Source organism: Plectropomus leopardus, chromosome 3, assembly GCF_026936395.1.
Source record: "Plectropomus leopardus strain MGB_pleo_1.0 chromosome 3, ASM2693639v1, whole genome shotgun sequence".
In the NCBI taxonomy this organism is placed as follows: domain Eukaryota; kingdom Metazoa; phylum Chordata; class Actinopteri; order Perciformes; family Serranidae; genus Plectropomus; species Plectropomus leopardus.
In genome coordinates this window covers 38,623,362-38,642,500 of record NC_142178.1, presented here as the reverse complement: position 1 = coordinate 38,642,500, position 19,139 = coordinate 38,623,362, and the positions used below count along the sequence as shown (strand labels likewise).

Below are 19,139 nucleotides of genomic sequence, written 5' to 3'. Positions count from 1 at the left end.
CCCCCCACCCGCTCACGCCACCACGCATAACCCATTTTTTAGAATTTTGTCTTTTAAACTTTATTTTACTTTATTTTACATTCATCAGCATATTACAGGACAGATTACAGACTTACAGTGGACAACTAAATTAAAATAAAGTAAACTAAAAAAAGCACAAAAACAAAGTTTAGATTATATTTTCCCTTTTCTTGCTTAATACATCTATCTTCTTATGTTTTTAATTTTATTCTTTGATCCTTTTTTACTACACAAAGCGTCTTTGACTTTCTTGAAAAGTGCTTTATAATTAAAATGTATTATTATTATAATTATTATAATTATTATTCTATCTTCTGGCACACAGCTTCCTGCTGCGGTAACGTTTGGCCGGGGATTCCTGACGTTTTGGCGTCACAGTTAGGTTGCGAGGTTTGGTGTAATTTTTCATGCACAGAAACCAAAACCAAAATCTGTGATGACAGACTGTTTTCCAGGAGACGCTGCAAAAGAGCACTGAGACGATAAATACACAGTTATTTATCAGTGTCATGCTCTGAATCCACACAAATTCAAGTTTTTTAATCATGATTACTTTAAATAATTGGGGTACATTTTTATTCTTACATAGAGATTCATTTACAAGATTGAGAATAAATTATCTTTATTGTCATTGTACATGTACAACGAAATTGGATGCAAACGTATCAAGTGCAACAAAGCACTAAATCACCAAGCATCAATAAACATAAATAAATAAACAAAAGAAAAATGCTTCTATGAGCAATCTATTAAAATATATTATATAAAATAAAATAAAAATAAAAAAAATAAAATATTGTAGAGAGAGGGAAGATTCTAGGAAAAGAAAAACACATCATACCACGCATACATGGCATTTTTACATTCGGCTGGTACACACTAAACGATTCATTTCCTAAAATTAGTTCAAGTTTTGAAGAAATGACTCGATGCTTTTTCCTTCCGTCAAAAGTTTTCTCTTAAAGATAAAGAGCCTGTTTTAAAGTGAACAAATAAAATAAAGAAATGAGTCCTTATGAGATAAAATGCAATAAAATAAAACGAAAAGACAAAACAGTTTGAGCAAAAACGAGATTCAACAAGACAAATTAATAAGATCATTTTAACATCTTTCAGTGCTCTTTTCTTTTCCTGCTCTGCTTTTTAAAATCCAAAATGTTACACAAATTCACTTAAAACTCAAATGAGACAAATCAAAACAATGCGATTAGATGCACATGGCGGGACAAAACAAACAAAAAACCTGCAGCACAGAACCTTAAAACACAGCGGTGTAACGGTAATGCTGCGCGCCGCTGACCTTTGACCTGCGGGCTGCATCACATCAACATCCAGCTCCGCGGGGCAGGTCGTTAGTTTGATTACTCCTCGGATACGAACACACACCGCCTTCTTCTGCTCTGTGGCTCTCATGTGAACACACACACACACACGGTGAGGATTAATGGCTCTTCATCCGCTCTCTCTTCATTATCTGTTTCCCCCGCAGCTTCATCCATCACTGCTGGACGGCCTGCAGCGCCATCTGCCTGCTGCTCAGCGTTAATGCAGCTCAGTGTTGTTATTGACGGTCAGAGCTCTCACTGGGTGTGTACCACAGACTGAAATCTGTGTGTGTGTGTGTGCTGTCTGAGGCTCGGTCCACACATACACATGGGTACTTTTAAACATTTAAACATAGTTTTTTCTGTGTATTTTGGCCTTTTGTACGCACACAAACAGAGTTTTTTGTCACTGAAAATGGATATTTAGGAAAACTCCTTCCAGGGTGGAGATATTCAGAGACTCTGTTGACAGTGTTGATTATGGTCTAGTCTACATGTACACGGGTATTTTTTAGAAACATAATAGTAATAGTTGAAGTAACAGTATTTAAAAAAACATCTTTGTCCACACCAAAACACAAACGCAGGCTGTGACGCGCATGCCAAGAAAAGGTGGTGATGTAGCCTCTACCGTAAGGCCACGTTGGCCTGAAGTCATTACCGGAAAACACACAACAACAACAACAATAGCACATTGCAGCAGACAGACACACACACACACACACACACACACACACACACACACACACCGCCTGCGTGAGCAGAGCTGGTCCGGCGTCTCAGCTGCTGATCAGCTGCGGCACATCTAAAGAAATAGCGGTTTGCTGATTTCGTGGTCGTTGGCAGACATTGACATTTAAAATGGTCTTCTGATAATTATACCGACTCTATACGACCTTTTATTACAGTTTAATGTCTTTCTCTGTCACAGAGATAAAGAAATACAAAGAAGTCTGTTTTATTCAAACTTCCCTGCTTATGTTTCAAAATAAAAGCCCGCTTACAACATCTCTGTTGACAGAATCCCATCAGATGCTGTCAGAAGGCATTTTATTGTGTAACATTTGCAGGACCATGTTGATGATGCAGGAGCTGCAGGAGAGTTTGTGTTTATAAATACGGACATAGAGAACTCACAGCAGCACGCAGCGACGCAGAAGCGTCACAGCAACAACGCTGTGTGTGAACACCGCGAGCGTGCAACACGCTGCAGTTTGGTGAGGTTGGCGTCACACACTGCTCGGGCGTGCAGGCGGAGAAAACGACGGGCAGGAACTCAGCTGTCCGTCATCAAATCAATCAACCAATCACAGCAGCCGAAAGTTAAACACTTCTAAACCTGAGCAAATTGACTTTAATTCTTCCAAAAACACTGGAAGCAGGCAGCGAGAAACTTAACAAAAAATGATCCCCAAATTTTAAAAAAGTTTTTAAAAAAATTACTACATTACCTGAAAATATGCACAAACGTATATTTTCTTTTCTATTTTTTGTGACGTAGTTTTATATTTATATATTATAAGAATTCTACTTATAATTTGTTAAGCTGATTTTCATTCCAACCAAAATTTTATGTCTGTTTTTTCTTTTTCTTGATGTTATGAAATTTGTACTCCAGAGGATTAATAACATTAACTGAGACCGCCTCCTGTAGGGACAAAAATGTCCTCTTTCTAAAACTGCCATAAAAATAATAATAATATGGAATAGTTACTGACTTACTTTCCTTTTTCCTTTTTTTGTTATTTTCAATCTTTTAACCAACTTCCTTTTTAATCATAAATACAAAATATTAATTCATATCGAGAATTTTAAATCTTTTAAATGCCTTTTAACAAAATGCCACTGTTATTTTAATGACAAAAACACAAAAAATGAATTATTTTTCAAATTTTAAATGCTGATTTAAATTTCTGGGTGGGTGGATTATGAGACTCTGGCATATGTCAATGACCAGCAGTGAACTGAGCTGCACTTGTGTATTTTCATATGATTTGTGTAAAAATACTTAATTTGTAAAGTAGTTATCTAATAATACCAGTGGAGTAAAAAAAAAAGTACCTTTAAAGTGCACTGATCAGCAGAGAAATTACATCAGTGCACTTACTGGTATTTCTTTAGCCCTGAAATTAATAATCCAGTTATTATAATTACTCTGATTATTTAAATGTGATTAAGTGGTATTTATTTATTTTTTAATATTTTTTTTCTTCTCTTGGTATAAATGCTGAGGTCCACGTGTAAAAGTTTTTCTCACCCAAGAAAAAAAGCAAAAAAAAAAAAAAAAGGACATCATCAATGGGCATTAACAAAATAAGAAGAAATCCTGTATGAGCAAAAATAAGAGACAATTTATTTGTATATTGTTTCCTGCATGAAGCCCGTTGTGTTTTCTCCTATTTAGATAAAACATGAACAGACGTTTTGTGGTATTCAGTACTCTGATGTTTGTTGTAAATAATATTCATGAGATTAAATTAATTTCTTTGTTATTTCAGAGGAAGAAGAAGATGGCGAACAGAAAAAGTGGTGAGGAAGCGTCCTGAATGCAGCGGAGAAAGAGTCCACGAGGCCGAGAGACTGACAGTCTGACGGAGGACTTAATGAAGTTGATATTAAGTCATTCTGATTTCTGGGAGAAAGCCAGAGAGAACCACTTCTGCTCCCAGCACCTCATTAAGGTGAGCCATAAAACAGACCTGGACACGTTAAAGTAGACGCTGTCAAAGTACTGAGGCCACGCAGTAAAAATACTCTGTTACAAGGTAAAGTCCTGCATTGGAAATGTTACATATGTTATCAGGAAAATGTACAAATTATTAAAAATAGAAATACTCCACGCAGAAAAAACGTCCCCTGTGACTGTTATACTTTATATATGATATTATTAAATGATTTTGACTCATGTTTTGATGTAAAAAGCAGGATTTGAGTTGGTAGTTGGTTAAAGTGGAGCTCATTTTGAACCAATAATTATTTTCATTATGGATTAATCTGCTGATTATTTTCTTCAAAAGATTGATTATTTGGTCTGACACTAAATAACACAGAGTTAATTTATTGTGTTTTGTAGTGTTTTCAATTTTACAATCTTTCTTTAACTTTTGTAAATTATTTGAAAGTAATTTGAAAAACGCTCTATGAATAAGATTTATTATTATTATTATTATTATTAGTAGTAGTAGTAGTATTATTATTATAATAAAAATAAAATAAGATAAGTCACAATGGTGAAATCTGCATTATTACAGCAGCAGCATTATCAGAGTAGTTATGTAAAAGATAAATAAAGAAAAAAGAACAATATTAACAGTATAAACAAGATGCAAAACTCAACAGTTAAATTTTTTTACACCAATTGTACATGAGAAAATAATTGTACATTGTGATAAACTGCACGTTAGTTTCAGTCTGTTTGGTTTGACATATTCCTACACAGCTCTGTCACAGTCACCCTAAAATGTAGCACTGTAAAAAAAATAAATCAATAAATTGAAACGCAAAAATGTAACCATTTAAAATTGTTATAATTACATTTTTAAGCTGTACAATTTACACTGTTCATTTGGCAAACAAAAAATTTCTAAAATTCCATCACCAGTCGCATTATGTGTAAAACCCCTCAAATTAAATTAATAATGATAAGCTACACATTAGAAAATCATAATTATTTTTCTTTTTCAATTTCAGACAGCTGTTTTTGGCAGGTGAAATAACTTTTACAAGATATACAGATAAAATTAATTAAATATAACGAACATATTTTGAGTTAAACATTAAATGCAACATCCTACAACCAATAAAAAAAATCTTATTATTCCCATTTTATCTGATGTCCCAGATAAACTGACCTCACCCTGTACCTATTCCTAATAATAAAAAAACTGACATCACTATGATGTCATCAGGGGAGTGCCTCTTTGACATGTGCAGCATTACATCTGAGAAGTTTTAATGAAAATACTGATTTCACCGAATATTTTTTTAACTTAAAATATGTTGTTGCAGTTTGGAAAAATGTTTCCATTTAGCCTTTATTTGCAAGAATACATAGCCAAATTGCAATTAAATAAATGACCCCAAATGCTCCCCAAATGTTTTTTAAAAAAGAAAAAAAATGGAGTATTAGCTTCAGAAATATTAAAATATTGCAGATAAAAAAATGTAATGAAAATATGTTGAGTCAAACAGTAAATGCAACATCCTAAAAAAAGTCTGCACCCTAAATAATCAAAAATGACCCGGATGACATCACTATGACATCATCAGGGGAGTGTCTCTTTGATATATGCAGCGTTACGTCTGAGAATTTTTTATGTAAATATTAAATATACACATATGTACGTACAAATATATATATTTACGCATAAAATATGTTGTTGCAGTTTGGAAAAATGTTTCCATTTAGCCTTCAATTGCAAGAATAAATAGCTGAATTGCAAATAAATAAATGACCCCAAACGGTCCTGACAAAAAAAAGATGAGTTTTAGCATCAGATATATTAAAATATTGCAGATAAAATTAAGAAAAATGTAAAAACGAGAGGATGTGGATTCTTGAATGCATATTACAGAAAATATGAATTCAGTGTTTATTTGATTGTTATTATTGGATATTTTTGTGGCGTTTTTAAGGACTGAAAACAGAGATCAGCTGTTGAGATGTGGCTCTGAATCAGGTGCAGCTCTGTGATATTAAAACGCCACAGACTAATTTATGGTTCCCATCATCGGCGCTCATAAAGCGGTGTTATGGGCTGAGGAGGAGGAGCGGGTGGGGCCTGAGCACAGAGGCAGACTGTGGTCACTGACCGGAGGGAGACTCTGCTGGCTTTTATTCTGCTCTAATCAGACCGCATGTCTGACCCAGGGGTCCGCCTGCTGCCACCGGGAGCAAACTGCGCTCATTTCCCCGACATCTGACAGATGGACGCTGCGCTGTCGTAGCGGAGGAGGATGAAAACATCGCCTGATATCTTTTTTGGCATTTTCGCTCTCAGCCTGTTTATGGGAGGCAGCGGCGGCTTGGCCCTTTCTTTATTATAGGACCCAGATCTCCGCGGTTAGCGATGTGAATAAGAGCAGCTCGCCTCTCGATTCTCGTTTCGCGATCCTGAGGAATAATTATGAACAACGCGCAGGATATGTCGCCCGATTTCGTGTTGATGCGCCTGGTTTCCGCGGCCGAGGATGACCGCCTGGACGCGGAAAACGGGAACCTGCCGCCGGGAGGAGTGGTGGCGGGGCTGGGGAAGGAGGTGCTGGCTCACAGCGGCGTCAAAGCGGGGCTGGATATCAGCCGAGATCCGACGGCGGGCCTCGAGCATCCCGGCGGCCGCCTGAACAAAGCGCAGCCGAGCGGCGAGGGCACGGCTGCACCTGACGCCGAAAGCCGAGCGCCGCTGTCCGCCGTGCCTCCTCCGCCGCAGAGCCCCATGGAGGCCCAGAGCTTTGACTTCGCTCCCAGCCCCGGCCTGCGGCCTCAGCTGCTGGTTTTCTCCAACATCATGCGCAACGGAGAGGGGATTTTAGACTTAGACCGTCGGAATCAGCAGAGGGATGCTGGGGGTTTGGAGCAGAGCCCGGGCTCAGGATGCTCCGGCCCCGCTGTTAATAACAACACCATCAGCCCCGGAGGCGTCCAGCAGCAGCAGCAGCAGCTGCAGCAGCAGCAGCAGAACCTGCTGGACCGGACGTGGGGCGCGCATCCTCCGGTCACCGCGGAGCTGCAGGGAGCCGCGGAGCTCTGCCGCCGGCACAGACTCATCACCACCCCGCCCGAGTGGCCCTTGTTGTCGGAGAGATCCAACCCAATCACCGTGATCGACTCCAAATGGGCCTCCAGGGACCGAGAGGGAGCCGTGTTTGAGCTGGCCCGGCGGTTCGGGGAGCTGGGGGTCGGTGCGGTGCCCAAGATGCTGCTCAAAGCAGGCGAGCTCCCGCAGTGCTCGTGTCAGGGCGCACACAGGCCGGCAGGAGGGGGGGTCGAGCCCGGGGATGACCCCACAGAGACCAGCGACGCTCTGTTGGTGCTGGAGGGGCTGGGGAGCGGGGACGGCCTGGGCATGGACGAGTGCCCGGAGGGGGAGCCGGACGATGAGAACGGACGCCGCGAGTTTCTCCTCAACAGGAAGAGGGAGATAGTTCAGAAAATGTCCGGAGCTTTCTCCATCAGCGGCTTCCAGGTGGAGCTGAGGCGGCAGGTGGAGGGGACCGAGGCGGCGGCGGCGGCGGCGGCGCACGTTGGCGCGCAGGTGTGCAGCCTCCACGGGAGCTCAGCCAGCCCGCAGGTAAGCTCCGGGGATTCAGAGGTTGTTGTGGGCCAGGTGTCAGCCGCGTCACAGTCACACACGCCGGTCCAGAGCTCACCGTGGGCCACGAGCCCCAACCTGAGCCAGGCGTCCACACCCAGGAGGCGGCCGGAGAGGTGCGCCAGCGCGCCGCGGACTCCCACCGGCTGGACCGCCGCAGGGGAAAAGACGCTCAAAGTTTCGGGGAAGTCCAAAAAGGGCTCGTTAAAGATCCGACTGAGCAAACTGTTCCGGACTAAAAGCTGCAGCGGCTCCAACCACCTGCTGGACAAGAGGCCCTCCGTGACCTACTCGGTGTCTTCTGCCGGGAGTCTGGTGGACATGGCGAGCACCGCTGGAGCTGAGCAGGACGCAGACAGGTGAGCACCCGCAGATCAGTGTCACTGTGAACAGGTGGACCCGAGAACCGAAGTATCTCAGCAGAAAATGACTTTGGTAGAAGTTAAAGTCACCTATTGCAGTATTACTTCGATAGAAAGTACGTGATATTTAGGCCTAATGTACCCGAGAATCAAAAGTAATTTTATAACATAAGAGCAATGGGTGAAGTGTTCAGATCATTTACTGGAGTAAAAGTACTAATACTGTGCGAACACCCTGTTACAAGTAAACGTCCTGAAAACGGTACTTTAAAAAAAAAAACGGTAACAGTAAAAGTACCCAGTGCAGAAAAATCTAAAAAAGAAAAACTCAAAATTATTAAAATAAAAAAAATTAAAAACAAAATCTAAGTAATGAAAACGTACCCACCCCAAATATAAAAATAAAAAAGGAAATAAAAAAACAAAAATCACATTAAAAAGAAGATAAAACATCAAAAAAAAACTTGCAAAACTATTTTCAAAAAAAGAAAAAAAAATCCCCAAAATTTAACAAATTACTTGAAAAAAAGGGAAAAACTTTTAAAAAAACAAAAACAAAACTTAAAAATTATAAACAAAACTGAAAATAACAACCCTCAACTCAAATATATATATAAAAAATAGCAACAAAAAAGGCAATTCATTCTTTCTGTAAATTCATTGGCTGATTTATCAACTAACTGTGGCAGCTTTACTTGTAAAACTGTTTGGTTGATTTAGTTTGTAACAAACATCAAAATTTATAAACCCTTCGTTTGGTTTTCATGCAAAAATCTGAATCTGTGAAGTAACTAAAGCTGTCAGATAAATGTAGTGAAGTAAAAAGTACAATATGTCCCCCTGAAATGTATTTGAGTAAAAGTATTAAGTGGCACTGAAATTAAATACTCAGGTAAAGTACAAGTACCTCAAAGTCATACTTAAGCACAGTACTTTACATTCCACCACTGATTGAATGTACTTGAGTACATCAGATTGAGTTTGATTTGAGTAAATCAAGCCATTTTGCTCATGTTTTAAAGGGTTAAAACAAGCGATGCATCTTGAATCTAATCACTGTTTTTTAGGATTTATTCAGAGTCCAGACATGTTGATTCTTTTCCAGTTTGTTGTCATTCTGCTGTGGCATTTATATTTGTTTTGAGCTGTGAAATCATTGTTTTCTAAAGCTGCAAAATCAGCATCTTGTAACCATAAACATGTCCGACATTTCTGTTTCAGGTGTCTTTTTGTTGTTTTTTAGATTTGTAACAATTCCCCAAAGTGGGAGTCCATACAGGGGAAATAAAATAGAGATACAGTTCGGGAGGTTAGCTGTCGTCACGAGGAAGTCCTGCAGAAAACCTCACACTGATCCAATACGCACAAAAGAAACGACACATTTAAGGTCTTATTCAGAGTCCACATGTTGATTCCTCTCTGAGTCGTTTTCATTCTGCTGTCGACTTTATTTTTGCAGCCATTGTTTTCTAATGGCGTTAATTAACCCTTTGAAACCTGGATCACCATGAGTTTTCTTGTGTTGCTTTCAGAAGCCTTAAACAAGTATTTACACCTTTGAAACTCGAGCAGATTTATTTGATTTCTTTCCATAACAATAGAAAAAAGGTCATAAGCAACTTAACAAGAAATATTGTAAAGAAATTGGTAAAAGGTGATAAGAAAATGACCCTGAAAAGTAGCTTAAAAATGGGGGATTCCTAAAAAAATATATTTAAAAATGGTTATAATAATAATAATAATAATAATAATAATAATAATAATAATTATATTTTTATTATTATTATTATTATTATTATTATTATTATTATTATTATTATTATTATTATTATTATTATCACTAAAAATATTTTTATTTTATTTTAAAGAACTTTTGCTCAGGTCATTTGCATGTTTTTTTTGTATTTATTACTATTATTATTATTATTATTATTATTATTATTATTTTTAACTTTTTTGTTGCTTATTTTCTAATAATTTCTTAAGAATTTTTCTGCCATTTTTCTTGTTAAGTTGCTCACTACCATCTGCCCATGATGGGAAAAAACATAATACTGGGGAATGTCAAAAAAGTAATCATGGTATGGCATGTTGCAAAAGGTCATACTGCTGTATGCTGAAAAAAAGGTCGAAAAAATTGTGATATGTCGAAAAAAGTTGTTATGGGTCATTTTGAAAAAAGTCATACCACAGAAAAAGTGTTGAAAAATGACACTGCGGCATATCGAAACGTCATATCGAAAAAAGACAGACCGCGGTCTGTTGAAAAATGGAATTTGCTCGGGTTTCAAAGGTCTGAACTTCAGCTGGCAGCCTGTCGGCCGTCCCCCAAACATAACTTTTTCAGTGCTGCATGTTATCAGATGCGGAGATGTTTGAAACCTTTGTGGCCTGTCACCCCGTATCCTCCTCACTGCTTCGTCATTATTCACAGCAGCACGCTCACATGATTAAAAAAACATCGCTTCAGAAAGTCGACTGCCAGAGCTGAGCGCATCAAACAGAAAAAGTTTAAAAAAGCTGCAGGACCCAAAACTGCTCTCACATACACCGAAAAGCTAATATCTGAACCTCTGCAGCTTCTTCTTCTCTGCACTCGAACTCTCGCCTCATGTTCTCCTTCTTCTTCTTCTTCTTCTGTGTTTTGATGTGTGTCCTGCAGCCACAGCCAGCCCAGACTGACCAGGGCCCACAGTGCCTTCTCCCCCGCCTCCCTCTCCGCCTCCCTCTCTGCTTTCACGGGTAAGAGCTGCTCGCCGCTTCGGCTTCACTCAGAAATGCTTTCCTTCCTAAAAAGCCCCCCTGACACAACACACTCCACTACAAACTCTCTGCAGCACGAGATTTTTCTCATTATTCATCAATAGTTTTGCATGTAAAAAAGTATGAAAATGATGTCCTCAGATCGATTTTTCCTCCTCATCAACAACCTAAAAACCTAAAAATACTCCACTTTCTGTCACATACAAACGAGAAAAAGAAAATCATCACAATGTTGGGGCTGTAACTAATTTTTGTTGTTGTTGAATGAACCAAATATCCAAAATGTAGATTTTTTTCACCTTTAAATGTAAAAAATCAAAATCAAATATTACAATATTTTCCTTCCATATTTTTACTGTAACAATATTACAGGGTTGACCTTTATTAATAACAAAGACACAGTGATGGCAGACAGATTAGGGGTCGACCTATATTTGTTTCAGATATGCATTTACAATAAAAAAATGTTTTGGCTGTAACTTTGGTTCGCTCAGAAATGTTTTCTCTCCTGAAAAGCTCCCTGACACAAAACGCTCCACTACAAACTCTCTGCAGCACAAGATTATTCTCATTATTCATCAATAGTTTCACCTGTAAAAAGTACAAAACGGTGAAAAATACCCATCACAGTTTCCTAAATCTCGAGGTGACGCCCTCAAATCGCTTTTTTCTCTTCATCAACAATCCAAAAACCTAAAAATACTCCACTTTCTGTCACATACAAAGTAGAAAAAAATTTTTGGTTAGTTGTTAGTTTTGCTATTTTTTTTTTTTTGAATGAACCAAATATCCAAAAATTTTTTTTTTTTAAAATAGCACCTTTAAATGTTTACATAGAGCTGCGTGAAATGGCAAAAATCAAATATTTTGACCAAAGACCTCCATATTTATACTGTGACAATATTGTGGGTTTGACCTTTTAATTTAAGTTTAATTTGCAAAAACAAAGACACAGTGATGACATGCAGAGAAGAGGTCGACCTAAACTGGTTTTTCAGGGCCGATACCGATTATATGTAGTTAATAATACCGATAACAGATATTTGGAAGCGATGTGCATTTACATTAAAATAATTTTGGCTGTAACTTTGGTTAAACCCTGACACAACACACTCCACTACAGACTCTCTGCAGTTAAATACTGTTTGATTTATCTCATTATTGATCAATACTTTCACATATTAAAAGTGTGAAAATGGTGAAAAATGACCATCACAGTCTCAAAAGTCTAAGGTGACATCCTCAAAACACTTTTTTCTCCCATTCAGTGATCCAAAACCCTAAAATACTCCCCTTCTTTCCACATGAAAAAGAGAAAAGCAGAAATAATCACAATTGTTGTGCTATAACTGTTTTTTCACTTTTGCTTGAAATATTTTTTAAAAAATGAACAAAATATTTTTTAAAAAGCCCTCAATTGTTTTATTTTTGAGATGGCATCTTTAAATGTTTATATGGGGCTGGGTGATACAAAAAATTAGAATATTTTTGACCAAACACTCACAATTTATAAAATATATATTCAAATTTATATTTTGTCAATATTTTAGGGTTGACTAAAGTTGATTTTACAAAATATTTGCTTGTGGGGCTGTCAAATGCTGACATTTTTAAATGTTGTGGGTCAATTTGACTCATTTTAAAATTTAAAACATCTTTTTAAAGTATTTGAAAGCTTTTTTTTTCATTATGAAACTTCCTTTATTGGACTTAATTAGTGTAATAAACTTTTGAAAGAGCATCATATCATATTGACATAGTGCGGGCTGATAGGGCAAAAATCAAATATCATACCTCAATATTTATATTTCGACAATATTGAAGGGTTAACCAATGTTGCTTTCACAAAATATTTACATGTGGGGCTTTCAAACCCTCCATAATGTTGGGGGTCAGTTTTGCCCAATTTAAAATTTAAAAACTTTTGAAAAATATTTATGCTATAAAATACGATATAAAAGTCTGGGACCACCTCATTGTTTGCTCCTGTCAGCACACTGGTCACATGATCGCAGCCTTTTAACACATAATACATAGAAAATAAAAATAAATAAAAAAATAAAAAAAGGAAAAGAAAAACAAGAGAAAAGGAGAAAAAATGATCTCATATTTCTAATATGGGATTTACAAAATATGGCACCCATGAATATGTGATTGCCTTTTTGTGCAAGGAAAAAATCAGAATAGAATAAAATAAAATGATAAAATAACAATATTGATATACTAATGATACGAATACTAATAACGAAAATAACAACAGTAATAACAATGATAACAATGGTAAGGATAGCAATAATACAATAATAGCAATATGTTTGGGAATTAGTAATAGTACAGTATTAGCAGTACATGTTTGGGGAAATAAATAGATTAAAATAAAATAAAAAATAAAACCACTGGTGATAATAGTATTAAGGGAGTGAATTAAGTAGCAATAATAATAATAATAATACAATACATTTTTTTGGAGAATAAATAAACAAATAAATAAATAAATAAAAAAGAAAAAGTAAATGCTGGGTGGTAACAGTATGAAGGGAGTGAAAATAAGATTAAATTAAATGAAAATTATATAAAAAAAAACATTTATTTATTTTGTAATTTTCTTGTGCTTCTTTCACTAATTTCTTGCTAATTTTTGGGTCATTTCCTCTCTTGTTTCTTCCCCTGTTTTTGACTGAAACAAAGCAAATTCGCTCAGGTTTCAAAGGGTTAAAAACGCTCCACATTTCTAAATCTGCAACCTTTAACTGTTCCTACCAGTCAGTAACTGGAGCACCAGATAAGAAAAGACACAAAAGGCCTTTGGGTAAGAAGGGTGAGGAGGTCTGCAGCTCAGCTGGCAGAAATTATTTCGCTGACTTTATGAGAATCGTCCTGTTTGCCGTCCGCAGGGCTCCGCGGCACGTCACGGAGCCCCACATCGCTCGCAGTTTTTGCTAAATGCACTTCCTGAATCTGGTGATATCTGTAATGAACACACGAGCTGCACAGGCCGAACCAGCAATTAGACACAAACTTTAACCCTTTGAAACCTGAGAAAACGTTTTTTTCCTTCAACAACACAGAGAGAAGCAATTTGGCAAAAACATTCATGCCAATAAAGCAAATTGAATTGAGAAGCACAAATGAGCGATTAAAAAAAAAGAAAAACAAAGTAGCAAGAATTTAGTGAAAATTAGAAAATTATCTGAAAATTACTAAAAAAGAGAGAGAGAAAAGACCTGGAAAAATGCCTGAAAATTACAATAATTCTGTGACATAATTTTTGTAATTATGGTAATTATAAATTTAGTTATATTTCCCCCCTTTTTGATTCCACATCTACTAATTTCTTGCAGCCTGTGGAAGATTCCTGATCAGCTTGCTTATCGCCTTTTCCCATGTTTTTGAAGGTTTTATAGGTTTACATACTTTTGGGAGAAGGCCAGTAAGCTGCCAGCTGAAGGAGTTAACCCTTTGAAATCTGAGCAATTTGGCTTGATTTCTTTTAAAATCATGAGGAAATTAGAAAATAAGCAACAAAAAGTAAAACAAAAACAAGCAAATGACCTGAGCAAAAGTTCTGTAATATAAAATAAAAAAAAATATATATATAGTAATAATTATAAAATAATAATAATTATTTGTTATTATGTCCTTTTCCTTTTTTTCTTTTTATTTTAACCTGTCTTTGACTGCCTTGATATTTATGTGTTGTGATTTTAACAGCAGTTATAGGTTGATGTATATTTGCAAGTTGTGTCAAAAATAAATAAAAACAATTGGTAAAATTGTTTTTTTTTTTTAAAAAGTGAAAAAAGGAAAAACTGGGCAAAATGACCTGAGCAAATTTCTGAAAAATAAATATTTTTGTATTTTTGTAGTAATAATAATAATAATAATAATAATAATAATAATAATAATAATAATAATAATAATAATAATAATAATACATTTTTATGGACATTTATCCAATTTTTTAAAAAATTTAATTTGCAAGTAATCCCCCCATTTTTTAAGATACTTTTAAAGGTAATTCTTTCATCACCTTTTACTAATTTATTTGCAACATTTCTTGTTTAGTTATCATGACCTTCTTTTCTCGTTGTTTTGGAAATAAATCAAATCAGTTTGCTGAGCCGTCAGAGGTGTAAACGCTTGTTAAATCCGTCTGAATGCAACACAAGAAAAGTGATTTCAAAGGGTTAAAAGCTGCAACGTTTCACGCCGGTTGCCCCCTGAGGAGCGAGCAGAGCGAGTTGTTTTAAATCTCGGGGACTTTCAGACGTGCAAGTCTTATGCTCGTGTTTACAGCCGCTCTGTGATGTCTCAAAAAATAAAAAAATATTTAAAAAAGCCAAAGAGATGCTGGAGGAGGAAAGTGGGTGAGTCCAGCTCTCCCTGCTGCTGCGGAGACGGCGGGGATTTGGCTCTAACGCTTGAATTTGTTTCTTTCCCTGCCAGTAAAACATCCCCAACTGCAGAATTTCACTTTGGTAAACAGTGAATCTGCAGCATCTCAATTAGCCGGGATGGGATGTCCTTCTTTATTGCAGTGATTTAGGCTGATTAGCTGGGTGTAATTTTCCATAAGCTTCCTGGCCGGTGCGGCTCTGACGGCGCTCTGCAGCACAGACAAAAACAACACACAATCACAGACGCACAAACCAGCGCCTGCCTCACTCACTCTGGCGTCTCTGTTTTTTGGTTCCTCTCCAGGTGAGACTGTTTCTCTGGTGGATGTGGATATTTCACGGCGAGGGGCGAACACGCCACACCCTCCCACGCCTCCCCCTCCTCCACGCCGAAGTCTCAGTTTGTTAGGTACTTCTCTCTCCTTCCTGTTTGTCTCATCCTGTGTTTGTTTTGTTTGTCGTTTTCTTTATATCGTTGCAAAGAGACGTGACAGACGGTGGATTGACATGTTTCATTATGAAATGAACTGAGGAGACACAACAAACAGCCGCAGCAGCAACTGCAACTCACAAAAAATAAAAATAAATAAAATATAAGAGAAAAGAGAAAAAGAGGAAAATAATGATCATATATTTCTTATATGGGATTTACAAAATATGGCACCCATGTATATGTGATTGCCTTTTTGTGCAAGGAAAAAATCAAAATAGAACAAAATAAAATAAAATGATAAAATAACAATATTAATAATACTGATGATACTACTACTACTAATGATAACAACAATAATAATAATAATAATAACAAAAATAACAATGATAACAATGCTAAGGATAGCAATAATACAATAATAGCAATATGTTTGGGAATTAGTAATAGTACAGTATTAGCAATACATGTTTGTGGGAAAAAATAAGTAAAAATAAAATAAAAAATAAAACCACTGGTGATAATTGTGTTAAGGGAGTGAACAAATTAAATTGAATTGAATCGAATTGAATTGAATTAAGTAGCAATAATAGTAATGATAATGATAATAATAATAATAATAATAATAATAATAATAATAATAATAATAATAATAATAATAATAACACAACAATACATGTTTTGAGAAAAAATATATAAATAAAAAAGAAAAAGTAAATGCTGGGTGATTAACAGTGTGAAGGGAGTGAAAATAAGATTAAATTAAATGAAAATTAAATAAAAAAACAATATTGATAATAGTAGTCAAAATAATAAAAATGAAAATAGCAATAATATTAACAATACAACAGTAGAAATTCATGTTCAGGAAAATAATGATAGTAATAATAATAATAATAATAATAATAATAATAATGATAATAAATCATACAATAATAGCAATACATGCTCAGGAAAATGAATAAATAAATAAATAAATACAGAAATAAATACTAATAATTTTAATAAATGACAGCTGGGTGGTAACAGGATGAAGAGAGTGAACAAAGTAAATAACAATAAAGATAATAATAACTGACTAAAGTCATAAACCTGACATGTATTTGTCGGCGGGTCCTGGTGGAGGGGGGCGGGGGGCTGAAGTCTTTTGTTTCTGTCCTCGTCTGGATTTTTCTGCAGACTCACAACATGATAAATTTGGAGACAAAAAGCAGAAACTGCCCTTTCTTAAGTGCTTTATTTCCGTCTGTCTAATGAAAACGAAGCACCGGCAGTTTCTCTCCGTCATATTCTTACTTATCAGCTGTGTTTTTTTCTGTTGTGCGTTTCCCGAAACAGACACAGACAAGTTTCTGTAATCTGCTGTAATCTGATTGGAGGAGCTTTAAAAGGTCAAACTACCGAATTTAATTTGAAATCTGAGACTCAATCGATGAGGAAAACAGTTTCCTTCTCTTCAGTCTGCACCAGGAGACAAAAAACAACTTTTATTCTCTTGTTTGTTGTTTTCAGGAGCATTTTTCTACATTTATTTTGTTTTCTTGGTTTTATCTTTTAGGTGATGCAGCGATTTGTATTGACAGTTTCTCTAATATAGTTTTTTATTTTTTATTTTTGGTCACCAAAATGCTCCAGAACCAAAAACCCGAATCAGAGATTCATGGGAGGCTGAGCCGGCTTCGCTGCATGGACATGCAAAAGGAAATCAATTGTAAACAATGTGAGATTAAAATAATATTTCTGAATATTAGGGCATTTTCTTCCGCCGAATATCAAAACCATTCTCTGACCTTTCCAGTGCGTATTTTCGCTCCGAGCCTGGTGTTATTTTCTGACCCACATATGCAGCAGACTTGAGCGTCCTCAGGGTTTGCTTTAAAAGAAAAGGTTGTAAATATTCTGTATTTTTCTTCTACAAATCCCATAAAAAGTCTAAAACCAACAATGTGTTAGTCTCAGTGCTCTCTGTCCTCCCTAAACTGACACTATACTTAGTTTAATTTTTTAAAAAAGCCTCCATAATTTCCAAAACAAACTGCTCACTGTAGTTTTTATTGAACAAACAGGACTATTTTCAGCGGCGGATTAATCCACATTTGGTGTGTTTGTGTTCGGTGTGTTTTTTTATGGGAACACAGTGTGCCTCTTTGATGTGTTTTAATAACAATCAATCATTTCTTTTATTTTTTATTTTACTGAACATTTATTTAACTCAGAAAATCTGTCCCGGCGAAGACAAGCGGAAATATAATAAAGACAACAAAAAATACAAAATCAAAAATGCAACTATGAAACACAAAAGAACACATCATAAAAATAACATTACTACAAAGACAAAAGGTTATTTTAATAAACCTCATGCAAGCGTTAAAACGTTTTTGCAATTTAGGAAGTTTAGACAGAGATTAGGCGTATTTTTTATTCGCAGTTTCAATTTGCGCAGTTTGAGGGTTCATGGAAACCCGTGCACGGTGGAGGGTTTCCACTGAAAAGCACAAATCACATGAAAGCTGATTTTTTCAAACAGGATTTTGGTCACTTTCATATGTGGCTCTAAATCAGATTCAGATCTGATTTTACTTCCTTCCTTCCTTCCTTCCTTCCTTTCCTCCTTCTTTCCTTCCTTCTTTCCTTCCTCTCCTCCTTCTTTCCTTTCTCATTTCCTTTTTCCTCCCTTTCTTCCCTTCTCCTTACTTCCTGCCCTACCTTCATTCCTTCCTTCCTTCTTTGCTTCCTCTCCTCCTTCCCTTCTTTGTTTTTCTTCCTTCTTTACTTTCCTCCTTCCTTCCTTCCCTCTGTCCTTCCTTCCTTCCTTCCATCTTTCCTTCCTTTTGTGTTTCCTCCTTACTTCCTGCCCTACCTTCTTTCCTTCCTTTCCTACTTCCTTCCTTCTTTCCTTCCTCTCCTGCTTCCTTCCTTTCTTGTTTCCTTCATCCTTCCTTTCCCCCTTCCTTCCTTCCTCCCTTCCTTCCATCTGTCTTTCTTTCCTTCCTTCCTTCATTCCTTTTGTGTTTCATCCTTACTTCCTGCCCTACCTTCTTTCCTTCCTTTCCTCCTTCCTTCCTTCCTCCCTTCCTTGCTCCCCACTTCCCTCTGTCCTTCTTTCCTTCCTTCCTTCCTTCCTTCCTCTCCTCCTTCCTTCCTTTCTTGTTTCCTTCTTCCTTCCTTTCCCCCTTCCCTCATTCCTTCCTTCCTCCCTTCCTTCCCTCTGTCCTTCTTTCCTTCCTTCCTTTCTTTCTTCCTTTCTTCCTTTTGTGTTTCCTCCTTACTTCCTGCCCTACCTTCTTTCCTTCCTTTCCTACTTCCTTCCTTCTTTCCTTCCTCTCCTGCTTCCTTCCTTTCTTGTTTCCTTCATCCTTCCTTTCCCCCTTCCTTCCTTCCTCCCTTCCTTCCATCTGTCCTTCTTTCCTTCCTTCCTTCATTCCTTTTGTGTTTCATCCTTACTTCCTGCCCTACCGTCTTTCCTTCCTTTCCTCCTTCCTTCCTTCCTCCCTTCCTTGCTCCCCACTTCCCTCTGTCCTTCTTTCCTT

General features: G+C 36.9%; 1 protein-coding gene across 6 annotated transcripts in view; it reads left to right on the top strand.

Annotated features, from left to right (window-relative positions):
• The window catches only part of socs7 (suppressor of cytokine signaling 7), a 54,451-nt gene that overhangs the window by 23,692 nt on the left and 11,620 nt on the right, over nucleotides 1-19,139 (top strand). For 5 of the 6 annotated variants that reach the window (XM_088075010.1, XM_088075004.1, XM_088075006.1 and 2 more), the window contains 5 exons: nucleotides 1,511-1,608; nucleotides 3,845-4,027; nucleotides 5,982-8,016; nucleotides 10,682-10,761; nucleotides 15,484-15,588. In XM_088075010.1, coding sequence (XP_087931136.1) covers nucleotides 6,473-8,016; nucleotides 10,682-10,761; nucleotides 15,484-15,588 — 1,729 coding nt within the window. In that variant the 5' untranslated portion in view covers nucleotides 1,511-1,608; nucleotides 3,845-4,027; nucleotides 5,982-6,472. The remainder of the gene's footprint in view (nucleotides 1-1,510; nucleotides 1,609-3,844; nucleotides 4,028-5,981; nucleotides 8,017-10,681; nucleotides 10,762-15,483; nucleotides 15,589-19,139) is intronic. The other variant, XM_088075009.1, reaches the window with a different exon arrangement.